This window comes from Giraffa tippelskirchi, chromosome 10 (genome assembly GCF_054371585.1).
Source record: "Giraffa tippelskirchi isolate mGirTip1 chromosome 10, T2T-mGirTip1v1.2.pri, whole genome shotgun sequence".
NCBI classification, from domain to species: Eukaryota; Metazoa; Chordata; class Mammalia; order Artiodactyla; family Giraffidae; genus Giraffa; species Giraffa tippelskirchi.
The window spans coordinates 63,735,148-63,749,115 of NC_137284.1; the positions used below are offsets into that span (position 1 = coordinate 63,735,148).

General features: G+C 40.4%; 1 protein-coding gene across 50 annotated transcripts in view; it reads right to left on the reverse strand.

Moving 5' to 3' along the window:
* The window catches only part of ICA1 (islet cell autoantigen 1), a 170,190-nt gene that overhangs the window by 55,533 nt on the left and 100,689 nt on the right, over positions 1–13,968 (reverse strand). For all 50 annotated transcript variants that reach the window (XM_081531659.1, XM_081531653.1, XM_081531673.1 and 47 more), the window contains exons 7-8: positions 4,111–4,236; positions 2,905–3,003 (exon numbers count right to left, since the gene is read on the reverse strand). In XM_081531659.1, coding sequence (XP_081387785.1) covers positions 2,905–3,003; positions 4,111–4,236 — 225 coding nt within the window. The remainder of the gene's footprint in view (positions 1–2,904; positions 3,004–4,110; positions 4,237–13,968) is intronic.

Consider the following 13,968-nt stretch of genomic DNA (forward strand, 5'->3'; position numbering starts at 1 on the left):
TTTAGATTTTCCAAAGAAAAGCCACTTGACTCCCAAGGGCTTTTTTTTTCTTTTTATGTTTTATTTTTTTTCCCCCCTGACGCCTGTTCTGGATCTGTGGGGAGATGTGTAAGTAAGTGACATCCTGAAAGGATGAAGCAAATGTGACCACATCTGAAGGCTGGTAATTGAAGACGGGTACTGCTTTCCTACAGACAGCATTTCTTGTACTTTTTCCCCCCAAAAGCTTTAAACTCTTAGTCTAAATTACTTTTCTAAAAAAGCTTTCAAGATAAGGCTAGTCACATTCCATTCCTCTCCCTGTGACTTAATAACTTCTACCATGTAAAAAACATTCCCAGGTGATTTGGAATCAGTATAAAACGAGCACATCAATGATGATTATTTATGCAAAATATGTATGTTTGGCAACATTGTAATGAACCAATAAATATTTATTGTTTGAAAATACGAGATTAGGGAATTGCTTCTTTTATTGGAAACCATTCAAAAGACAGTTTCTCAACTTTCAATTTGAGTTGTTACCATTATTAGATTAACAGGTTTTTTTTAAAAATAATTTAAACTTTTAAGACTAAATTTTCCATAAGGTTAAAATACTACAAAAATTTATTTATCATAAAATTAGAATAATGCAGGAATATGTCAATAAGCATGGAATCAATATAATCACACCAGGCCTGAGTAAAAATGTCATAGCTGTTATTCCATAAAACAGTACCACAAAATATTCCTAAAATATCAAAATAGTCACTTGGAAAATTTTCAAGTTGTGTGAGATAGACATTCACTTCACTTTTATAAAGAAAATATAAATATAAAAATATAAGAAAGAATTACACGTATTTTCTAGAGAAAGGCTTATAAGAAATAAAACCTGAACTCCTGGGATGTGAGTTACATCCCTGTAATTCTGCAACAGAAGACTCTTTGCTCCAAACAGGATGTACCAACTGTTTAACACATTCATTATCATCCTTCATCAAGCATAAAACTAACAGTCAGGAAATACAGCTGCAATGGCACAATTACCAACACACTCAGAATACGCCCTGCAGCAAAGAAAGCAAATGAGTTGCTTTTCATTAACAGAGCTTGGCACACCTCTCCAAAGACATTGTTTTCTTTACAGCCAGTGTCTCAAAAGGCATTTCAGGGGCTATTTGCTTAGGTAAATCCAGGGAACAAGTAAATCATGAAAACATTTATTTAAATTTCAAAATATTCGTTATCGATATACAGTGCCATTCATATGTGTGTATATACACACACACACACACACACACGTGTGTTTGTATATACAATATATGTAGATATATCAATATATGTATTGAAAGATGACTTGATCAAGTCAAAATCTTTTATATAAAAGACTTGTGTATCTTTAAATTATTATTAGTGCAAGAGGGTTGGTAAATCAGGTTGTAGTCCATATTTGACTGTGATACATATGTATTCATGGTTTTCATTCTCACAGTCTGTGGCATACAATATGATATGCAACATGCCTCCATCTAGGCAGTAATGGGCTGGGTAATAACAGGGTTCTATTATATGGGTTTGAGTCCATATAAAGAAAATAATTAGCTACTAGCTTCAGATTCTAATATAACATGTCATCATTGAAAGCTTCGATGAATAGCATTCTAAAGAGGTAATAAAAGCATACTTTATTTGGTTGACTTCTGGACACTTAAAATTCTTAACATTATTATAATCTTATTACACCTTAACAGATGTATTACTCCTACTGAATTTATATTATAATTAAACTGTTACTTAAACCGTAATGTAAGGAAGGCCTGGGGGATGTAAAAGGCATCTGCCCCAAATATTTTGAAGTATATCCTAAAGCATGGCCACCAGACTTTCACTAAATTCTCTGCCCAGAAATCCTCTAGCATAATCAGCTCAGTCCTCTCTGCAGGAAAAACATCACAGAAAAATGTAAGGAGTTGAATTTTCCTCAACACAGGAGGCCAGGGATATACAGGGTTACTACTGTCTTAGTACTTTTGTAGATATGGTGACATTATGAACATCTCAAAATCAAAGAGGTGTTTTAAAGCAACAAATAAAAAGAAAAAAAAAGTAAAAACTTCTTAATGTTTTGTTAAGCAAACTGATGAGACCTACTTACAAACTACCTGAAAAATTAAAAGGAAGGTATTTTCAAGATGAAGTTTAATGAGTTCTTTCCTGATCTCTTCCTTTCAAAGATACTAATCTGACCTGGCAACGAAGCACCCAGTGTTCCGTCACCATTCTGAAAATTCTTCTAGAATCTAAATCACTTCCTTATCTCAATATGCATTCACCCGCAGCAACCATCAGAGAGCAAAATGACTCCACCTTCAGTTGTGATGCTGAGAACCTGACATTTTGCATGCATTCCTTTTGGGTTGAGAAATCACTGAGTTTAACATTGCTGCTTCAATTAGAAAATATGACTGCCGTGTTAGGAAAAAATTATATTCTATATGGGATGGTACTCACAGAATAAAATATTCGTTAGAAGAGAAAAAAGAAAATACCTTCCTATGTGAACATATTTTAATGAGTAAAAGGTAGCAAAGTGTACTAGACTTGCAGAATCTTTTCTTTAGGAACATCAAACAAGTATTTTAAAAGGAGCTGGGCCTATCATTAGGCTCAGGATCACCACAATTCATCTCCCAGTTACAAGTACCAAGGTTAAACCTGTGGTTTTGGATGCTGATGGCTTTTGTTGTATTGAATGCTGATGAGATAAAAAAGATTCTACTGGCGGGGATGGGCATAATTATCTGTTTGACATTGAGAGTCTGTTACAATAATGATGCTTGCTTCAATGTACAATGTTGGTGATAGAAACAAGACTTGACTTTTTATAAGATTTTCTAATGGACTTTCTAGCTTTCATACCTTTAACGTGGTAAATTCATATGGCTGATAACCCCTGAAGCTCTCATGGATGGCTGCCATAGTGTGAGAAGTTTTCTCCCAAAAATGAAGCAGAGTGGTCTGTAAAGAAAGACAGTAAAGCCATTAGCATTTTAAAAGCCTCAGATCTAGTCATGGGCCCTAGAAGAAGTGTGTCCATCTGTGGCTTTCAAGGTCTTCTAAATACAATTTTGACTTACCTCTGCAGCCTCGTTTCCTATTACACCTCTACTCACACTGTATTTCAGCCAAACTTAATGGCTCCCTGTCCTCTCATAGCTCACGCTGCTCCACCCCTTAGCAGGCTCTCCTCTCCAATCTCTTTGTACTCATTTCATCTGATCCATCCTCCAAAATCCAGGGCTGGTCATTGACAATGGACTTTTGTGATCCCTCACCTGATTCCATGTTTCCCTCTTCAAACCTCCACTGGATTTTTGGTAGATCTCATTTCACTTAGCACTCCCTGTTCTGTCTTTGAGGCAGAGAAAATATAGTCAGTTGTTACTGTCTCTGACTTCCTCTCTAAACTCTAAATTCCCTGAGGGCAGGAAATCTGGTCTTATCCATTGTATATAACCTACAACACCCGAGTCTTCCTCCCACACTCAGTTGGTGCTCCATGGTACAGCTGATAGATGCGAGTGCCACCCTGAGGGAACGCAGAGGCAATAAGGAGACAAAAGCCAAGTTCATTGGATTATGACAACCTAATGAGGAAATGACCGTGGCATGAGAATTACAGGCAACAATGCTAAGAGAGTTCAGAGGAGGCTTACTGAAGGAGGTAACATATTGTTGGTACATCAAATGAGTGGAATTTGGAAAGGTACAAGTGGAGAGGGAGGGCACTCAGGCAGAAGGAACCACCTAAATAAATGCAGGGAAGTGGGGAATTACAGTGTATGCTCAGGGAATAGCTAATATTCAGTCTGATTAACTGTAGGATGAATCCCATGGACACAGAAGCCTGGCAGGCTACAGTCCATAGGGTTGCAGGGTCGGACATGACTGAAGCAACTTTGCACACAGCACAGGATGCTAAAAAGGAGAGATGCCGGAGGTAAATTATGACAATCAGAACTTCATCATGCCCAAACCATACTTTGGGCTCAAACCCCATTTTTCTGCTCTCTAAAGCTTGTCACATTCTTGCTTCATTGTGACAAACATTTTTCACTTTGTTACCTGGTATGTTGCTAGCATATGAGACAAGAGATTGCATCTGCTTGCTCCAAGAAGATCCACTTTTTGACACACATCCATCTTCAATTTGTCAAAGCTTTTTTTGGCAAGGCGAACTTGTGTTTGCACCTATGAAAGTAAAAAGACAATCTCTGACCCACTCAAATTTTAAGTGATAGAAATTTGTCCATGAAAAAAGACCAATAGCGGGATTATCTCTTTCATATAACAAAACACCTTTGAAAATTCCAGGCAAGTGAGAAAACCCTACAATATCTACTCTTTACTTCCAAAGGACCTAAATGACAGTATTGTATATCATGATTTTACAGCAGACGTACTATCCTGAGAATATTTTTCTCAGTTGAATGTTAGAATTCCTCTCCTCTTAAGGCATTCACAAACTGACCATGGTGGGGAGAAGTCTGGAAACTCACAGGGTGATAAGAGGACTATTTTTTCCCCATTGTTTTCCTATGGTTCTTTGAAGTTGACATCCCTATATACTCTTCATTACCTTCCTCTAAAATAAACATCTTACATAACATGGTACATTTGTTGAAAAATATGAAATTAACACTGATACTATCTTATTAACTAAACAACAGATGTTATTAAGATTTCACCAGCTTTTCCACTGTCTCTGTTTTCCTGTCTCAAGATCCAATCTAGGATACCACATAGGAAATTGTGCCGCAGCCTAAAAAACTATCCCCACAGAAAAACTTTCAATGTTTTATTATTTATGTTTTATTATTGTGTATGTTACCAAGTAATCTTCCATCCATCCCTATGCCATGTATCAGTAGTAATTCAGGGATGGAGGGGGGATAAGGGAGATTTCAGAAATGTCTATTCTACATATTATTTGATAATAAAATAGAAAGTTTTAAAAATTAATACAGTTACAGTACAAATAGTAGAGTCAAATTTCCCCTTTCTCAAACCTGAAGCATCAACACATCCTACTTTAACTGGGAAGTTAGTCACATATTGATTTATCTCAGATAATTCATGCAGTTGTAGTGACCAAGTAGGTAACTGGGAGTTGGGAATAATGCTGGCTCATTAATGGTAGCTCTTTTATCACAGGATACCTCGGGTAGGGGTTGGGGTGGGGGACTTGAGGATGATGTCTACCTTGATCAACATTATATGATCAGCACCTAGCAACCTCGTACAAAGCAGGTGCTGAACAGATATTTGGTGACTGAATGAAGCAAATTTCCAGACCATTTCAAATGGTTAAGTGCCTGAGTACCATTTTAAAGTAGAACCTTGAGAACAGTCTTAAAAGTAATAATTTTTATATAAAAATAAACATGAAGATCATGTGATTTTGATTATAATAACTTTTCCCACTAATAATTTATATTTGCAACTTTTAAAATTATAGGGCATTATATAATAACAGTAGCCACTGATACAGTAGCTATCATTCATAATAATATACCATTGAAAACAATTTAGCAATAAATATAATTCACAATGAATACAATTAGTACAACTGAACAATTAATACAATTCACTCATCACATACCAGCTTTATTCTGTTAGCCTCTGTATTGCCCTGTCTGACTGCCAAGAAGAAGAGGCTTTGTCAGAGGACGTAACTGACCCACAGGGCTGGCATTCTAGATTAGCCTGCCTGACTCCAAAGCTGAACTATCTGTCCCCCGCCCCACAAACAACTTCCACAACTTCTTGCAAAGTCAAGAAACTCAAAATTATGATTCTACCCAGAAACACACGTTTTCCTGTAGATGTCTATGGAACTGGAAAATAATCAGGCAGTCCATTTAATGGCATATTGACAGAATTAACGTCCTGTATGAATAGGGTCTTGTTTTGATAGCTGTGTAAAGCATTTCCCAAGAATTCCTCTGTATTCCTCATCAATAGAGTTTGGAAACCCAGCAAACAGAAGCCATCCAGCTCCCCTCAAGCCACACTGTGAGCTTATATAAATCCCAGAACGTGATCGTTCCTCGCTATGGAATGGAGAGACTCCAGGGAAAACTACGGGGGTGTGCAAGCTGTAAAAAGTTAGGATATGTGAAATATCAGTGATTTTCTGCCTTCCTTGGAGAAGAGTAAGGATGATACAGAAAAGAAAACCCTAGTTCCTGAAGGGAGGAGTAGGAGAGTGTGGACGGAAAGATGTTTAAGCACCAGAGAGTTCCACTGCAGGTCCCCTCTGGCTCACTCGATGCTCGAGCCGGGAAGAACCCTTCAGCAGGGATCCTGAGAGGCATCTGTCCTACCCTTACCTTCTGAAGGGGGAGGAAATAACTAGAGGTGTGAGTGTTCATGTATGCATTCATTCAACACATACTTAGTGAGTGTGAGAGCTTCTTATATGTCAGGACCAGTGCTAGGCACTGAGAGGTCTGTAAAGGAATAAGACACAAGGCCGTTGGTTAAAAAATACTTAAGGATGAAGGCACAGAGGCAGAAGGGTCCTCCAGTCTTTTAGAGAAGATGGACAAGTTAGCAATACTTAATTAAATATACCAATGTATATTTAATACAATGGGAGAAGTACAGAGGTAGCACGGACAAGGGATTGATTAATGCTGAGGGTGGCAGAAGTGGGGGTGGACTGATGGTATCCCCAACTACAGGCCTCCCTGTTACCACATCCTTAGCCATAAGACTCTGGAGTCTCTGCCCACTCTGACACTGGGCATGATATATGACTTGCTTTGGCCAATGGGCCAGATGTGATGAAACTGGAAGCTTGGGGAAAAAAATGCTAGCATGCTTCCACTGTCTCTCTCCCTTCTCTGAGACTGCTGTGAGAACATGCCTGGGCCAACCTGAGAATGTGCCTGGGGTGGCCAACTGAAGTGATGCTGAGGCTTGTGCATGCAAGAGACACAAGGAGGTAAACCCAGTGGTCCTAAGAGATCAGCCGTTGGCCAGCTGATACCCAGATATCTGAGGGAGACCAGCCACGATCAGCCGAGCGTCTGCCCTCCCCAGAGTTGACCAAAGACTCATGTGTGAGCCCAGCAGAGACCGGAAGCACCTTGCTAACTCAGAGACCTGTGAGCAGTAAGAAATGCTCATTGTTTTAAGCCACTGAGTGTTACAGTTGTTTATTTCATAGCATTATTATGGCCATGTTGTTGTTTAGTAGCGAAGTTGTGTCCAACTCTTGTGACCCCATGGGCTCTCCATGGGATTCTCTGGGCAAGAATACTAGAGTGGCTTGCCACTTCCTTCCCTAGGGGAATCTTCTCCACCCAGGAATCGAACCCACAGCTCCTGCCGTGTCTCCTGCATTGCAGGCAGGTTCTTTACTGCTGAGCCACTGATATAAATTGTGAGTTGGGGGATAATGAAGACCGCTGAGATACAGGGATATCTGAGGTGGGTCTTAAGTCATGAATAGGAGTACACAGCAGCTGCAAGGTAGCCACAAGGCTGGCCCATTAATGCAGAGGTTCTAGATTTTTCTAATTAAATGCAAATAACTTTATTGTGGGATGTGAATTTTGCTTTTTCCTTTACATTAACATAATAAGTTACACATAGATATTATTTTATCCTAGAAGAAAACTTAATTCCCTTGCTTATAACACAAGGCTCATGAATTAAACACTGAAATGTTCCCTAATTTAATTCTGTCTGAATTTTGTAAAGTAATTTTAGAAACCTAGACAAAGACTTCAACACTTAACCCAGCGAGTTCTGAAAGGCCATATGCTTTGTGTGTCAACAATGATTATTAAAATACTTAATGCACTGCTGAGTTTCCAAATGTTGAGCTCCTTCCCTGCCAAACAAGGAGGATGTGACACTGCTGGGCATTGTGAATACGGCAAAGTTCATTTAATATTTTGTGTTCCATGTCTGTTCTCTAAAACACATCTCTAGTTTGCTGCCCGAGGACAAAACACCAAGGACACAGGTGGGCACAGGCCACCATCAAGAGTCTAATATCATGTGCCTCCACTAGCACTCAAGTGAAAATGTTTTATTATTCTTTTCAATCGCAAATAAATTATTTTCAATTACATAAACATCTTGAGGAGCTCCTGTGGTTTTCAAGGTTCTTTAAAAAATCTTCAAATAAATGCATCTTTTCTGATGTCTTAATTTTATTCCTGTTGCCCCCCACTCTGTCCTCTTACTCTCCAAACTCTAGGAAATGATCACATATATTAGATCCTCTTTAGCATGGGTCCTGTCCTCGCAAGTCTGCAAAAATACAGTTTACCAGAAAAAGGAGTAATGTCTTGCATGCCAAAACGGCAGGGCACTTCTCTGTACTTTGGTTTCCTAACCTGAAATTCTACCTCTTAGCCCCAACTTGAACTGCTTATGATGAAGCCAAAGCTATTCATACTCAGTGCAATCTGGCTTCTCCATTCAGTGGGAAAGGTCTTCATATTACTCCACAACCACATCATTTGAGAGTAGCTTTGCATTTTGCACTAGTGTTTTCTTTCCTTTAAAAGTAAAATAAAGCTAACTCCCCATCTTACTCTTACTTTGACATTATCTTCTAGAAGATGGCTTTGCCTCTCTCTCTATTCAATCATTTATCAAACATTTACTGAATATCTTCCATGTGCCGATAGCAGCAAGCAAAATGGAAGTCTTATGATGCTAGTTCAGTGGGCATTTTCATATCAGTGAGGAAATAATAGAGTGAGGTGATCCGAAGGAAAGTCACACAGTTCTGTAAGAATGATTTACCAAGAGATCTGATTGAGAGGATGTTCTCCTGGGAGGCGGTACTCAAGCTCTCTTCTGAAGGACTGAGCATGAGAAACCATGCAAGGAGAGAGAGCTCCAGCAGAGGGAAGAGCATGTGCAAAGGCACTGGGGTGGAGGGCAGTAAGACAGTTCCCAGAAAACTAGTGTGGCTGGATCGCTGAGAACAAATAGAAAGGTGGTATGAGATGAGGCAAGAGAGGTGGGCTGGGGCATATCCCAGGGTCTTGTAGGTGTGCTCAGGATTTTAATTTCTATCCTGGGGCTTCCAAGGCTGCACTAGTGGTAAAGAGTCGCCTTCTGATGCAAGAGACGTGGGTTCAATCCCTGGGTCAGGAAGATCCCCTGGAGGAGGAAATGGCAACCCACTCCAGTAATGTTGCCTGGCATTTATCCTGGGTATACCAAATGCATTTCCTTTTTTTTCAAAATGTATTTTCAACCTATGATGATTTTATTGAGACATAACCCCAATGTAAGTTGAGGAAGACCTGTATGTCTTTAATGCTGCAGCTTGACGGTTAATATAAGCAGTATTTTGCCCAAAACAAGAAAGATGAAGTTGTCATCTTACTTCATTTCCTCCTAAGCAGGCATTTTGAACTTTAACAATTCAGCAATAATAAATAAGTGGTGATAATTTTAAAGCTTTTCTGAAATTACAGATAAAATTGAATTTTTTTGGTTAGCAGTCCCTTTACATGAATTAATAAAACTTTATTCAAGACAACAATTTTGGATCCACCTGTGTAATTAGGACAGGCACAACTGTGGCTGACATGCTCTCAACCCATTTACATGAACACCATCATTCAGACACTCATTTTAAGATACTCAATTTCAGACACTAATGGGAAAAAAAAAGCCTATTTCTTTCCTACTCTTTCCTATCCTTTCCTGCTCTTCAGAAGTTCAAGTTTATAAATGTTCTGATTATGAATATAAAAGTTACCTAGGAGAATGGAGCACATCAATGTCTCAAAGTGATCTTCTAGGAATGGATAAAAGACAGTACTAGGGATGTAAAAGATACTGTACTGTACGAACGCCTTCATCAAACAGTTATCTTATGATGATGCAGGAGAAGCAGGCACCCATATCATAGTCTACTCTTTCGAGTTTCCAGGGAAGAGAGTTTTAACTCTCCTTCGTTTATTTTGTGTGATCATGTGTTCCAAGTTGAGTGAGGAAAAGAAAAAGGAATGAACACTCCAGAGAGCACTGTTTTACAAATGCTTCATGCTGCAGTTCTTCAAAGTATGCAAAATTATCTTCATTTGCATAGAAGAAAAAAACTGATATACAAAGTAATTTGCCTAAAACCAAGTAGCCAGTAAGTAGAAGGGCCAGGGGCTGGCCTGGGTTAGATGTTGTCTCCTCTCGTACAAACTACAAAGTCCACACCCATACAGGCTTCCCAGGTGGCACTAGTGGTAAAGAACCCACCTGCCAATGCAGGGGACATAAGAGGCACGGGTTAAATCCCTGGGCTGGGAAGATCCCCTGGAGGAGGGCATGGCAACCCATTCCAGTATTTTTACCTGGAGAATCCCATGGACAGAGGAGCTTGACGGGCTACGGTCTATGGGGTCACAAAGAGTTGGACACGACTGAAGTGACTTAGCACACACACACGCCACACCCATACCCTGCCTGCCAGCCCATCCGCCTCCTCCCCCACATCACCTGCCAGGCACTACACACTCCAGCTATACCAGGTCAAACCCATATCCATGCTTCTGCTCATTTCCTCTGCCTGGAAAGTCCCCTTCCCCTTGTTATGCACATGGCAACTCATACTCACACTGTACAGCTTCCACTCAAAGGTTTTCTCCTATGAGACCCTTTTCCTGTATCTTCTCAGGAGAGTTGGCAGCCTCTTCCTCTGTATAATCAAGGCACCTTGCAAACTGGCTTAGCACACAAAGCCACGGTAAGTGCTACCTGCTCCCAGGTAAGACCAGCTATTCTCTGAACTAGAAGCTACCTGAGGGTGAAAGTATGCTATCCAGTTTTTTAAGGCTAAGGCTGCATGCCTCCAGGTAGCAGGTATAAAAAACACTGAACGAATAAGGAGAGAGGATACCAGAAGGAGTGAACCATCAGGCTATGGAATACGCGCAACATGCTCTGTCTGCTGAATGACGGTTAGACTTCCCCAGACACTGTACCTCTTCCTCAAGCCCTATTCTCCACCATCAGCTGATTAGAGATGATACACAGGCACATATTCTCATTTGCTGCTCGCAACACTCCTACACCATAATTTTGTTTCTGTTTCACAGAGAATGAAGCTGGTTTTCAGAAACATTAGGTAACTTGCCCCAGCTCACTTGACTGGCAGGGGAGGGGCAGGATGTGAAAGTCCACGCTCATGTCACCGAAACACTTTGCTGTCCTAACTGCAGCAAATCTCAAACCAGTAAGATTAACTGCATATCACCCAAAATGTGGATGTCAGCACTTGGTCTCCACTACTCTTTTTTCCCTTGTCACTTTGTCGACTCATTGCATCAAAATAATCTAACATATTCAACGTCTGTGACTCTGGCTTCTTGTTTGGAAATACAAACTGTTGTTCGCCATGCAATACATTCATTCACATAGGAATCAAAGAGTAAGAAGTTTTCTATTCTCAAGGCCTTGGCAAGTTGAAAGAAAGATGGTTAAAATAAGTCACAATTATGTAGTTTGCAATATGCCGATAGAGTTCAGATTAATTTAGTTATCACATGGCCCCAAGTATTTTAATGTTTGCTCAGCTGCTGAGTTTTTTTTTTTTTTTTCTTCTGTTTTTAACTTAAGAAAGCAATTCTGTCATCAGAAAATTTAACCGACTGGGTTCACTTCCTCTTTTAGGTCATTAGTGGAAGTATTAACTCAGGTCACAAGACCAAACCCAGGGTACCCGCTTTATCAATTTCTCTCTAATCTGAGAAGCACATGTTTCAGGAGAGAGTAAAAGGGCTATAGTAATGTCTCTTTATTCCACTGATATTCTTGTACTTTATTGAGGTTTATCATTATTCCTTTTCTTTTTACTACTTTTTTTGGATCATTTATTCATGTCTACATTTCACATGAAAGGCTGGCAAGTGTGCCAGTTGTCTCTTGGCTGCCCAAGCTACACCTGCTTGTACATCATATTATGGTATAATTTAATTATGCTTATTGATGGTTCTGTAAGTAATCATGATGCACAAACACAAATCAACTCCTAAATTAACAGGTGAACTGACTTGCTGAGAACTACCTTGCTTGAGGAGTGTTGTTCATTCATTCTGCTGCAGGTCCTGGATGAAGCAAAAAAGGGAAAAAGATTGAGCCTTTCCCTTTATGGATGCATTTGGCTGCCCTTGAGTTCCAAAGTGTGGTGGACCTGGGTATCAGAGCAGCCTGGCAAAGACCGACTCGTAACAACACTTTTGCTGGTTCCCAGAACTCGGAGGGTGAAGACAGGCCCTGTAACCTGCACAAGCACACCCTTCGTGCTCTGCCTCATGTGCTTGCCTCTCTCTCCTTCTAATTCTTGTCTCCCAGTGTGATCTCTCAGCTCATAAACCGGTTTCATCCTCTTCCTCTTCACATGTGGTTCCCAATGATATCATATTTCTTCTTCTTTGTTGGCCTTGCACAATCCAGCTTGTGCCACTTCTTCTAGAAACCACACTTCCATCCCTAAGGCACATGCTCCTCTTTCTGGGCCTCAACGGCACCTTACTGTCCTCTCATAGGACACATCACATTACATGGTCGTTATCATTTTAATTGACTATCTCATCTATATTCTCCAGAGAGCTTGGGGCAGGAACCATATCTTAGTTATGTTACCCTGGTACTAATAGGAAGAGCTAAAAATGCTAGTCAAAGAAACAGTTTCTAACCTGGTACATGAAAGTGAAAGTCGCTCAGTTGTGTCCAGCTCTTTGGGACCCCACGGATTGTAGCCTGCCAGGGTCTGCTGTCCATGGGGATTCTCCAGGAAAGAATACTGGAGTGGGTTGCCATGCCCTCCTCCAGGGGATCTTCCCTATCCAACGATCGAACCCAGGTCTCCCACATTGCAGGAAGATTCTTTACCAGCTGAGACACCAGGGAAGCCCAAGAATACTGGAGTGGGTAGCCTATTCCCTCTCCAGGGGATCTTCATGACCCAGGAATTGAACCAGGGTCTCCTGCATTGCAGGTGGATTCTTTACCAGCTGAGCCACCAGAGAACCTGGTGCATAGTAATATAAAACACACCATCATGTGCTTTGGGCCTGTAGCTTCTACTTAAAAAAAAATTTTTTTTTAATGTGTTATTTATTTATTTAGCTACCTGAGGTCTTATCTTTGACATGTGAGATCTCCACTGCATCATGTGAGGTCTTTTGTTGAATGCACTGGCTCTTTACTTATGGCCTCTAGAGCTTGCAGGCTCAGTAGAGCACAAGGGCTTACTGGCTCCACAGCATGTGGGATCTTAGTTTCCTGACTGGGGATTGAACCAGTGTCGCCTTCACTGCAAGGCAGATTCTTAACCACTGGACCACCAGGAAGTCCCAGCTTCTACTTTTATATAGTCTGATGACTGACGTTAACTCTCACTTCAGGAGTGTGTGTGTGTGTGTGTGTGTGTGTGTGTGTGTGTGTGTGTGTGTGTGTGTGTGTGTATTTAAGAAGAAGACATGTCACAGTAATTTCATGCCAAGAAGGAAATGGGTCCAGATCCTTCAATTCCCCATTCATCTAAATCTTAAAAACATTTTCTGTGTTGAGATTTGACATATTTCTGTAGCACTTCTTTGCTCCTTTCTGCTGGAAATCATTTCATTCCAATTTGTTCTATGTCAGCTCTTCTGGAAAAACTTGGGTTTTGTGTTCTTTGTACACGTCTAATTCACTAACATTTTGTGTCAGTGGTCAGTGGTGATGCCTCTTGTTGTTACAGACCTGAGAACATCTCAGATTTTCAGTTGATGGGCAAATGCTCCTATGACTGAGGCTGCCAGTGGTCCATCAATATCCATGTGCTCTTCTACAGTTTCCAGTCCCCCCCGACAACAGGTGTGGCCACGGGACAAAGTTCTCTCCAGCAGAATGTAAGCACAGGTAACGGGCACCATTTCCAGGTTTGGCCTAAAGCCTTTCTAC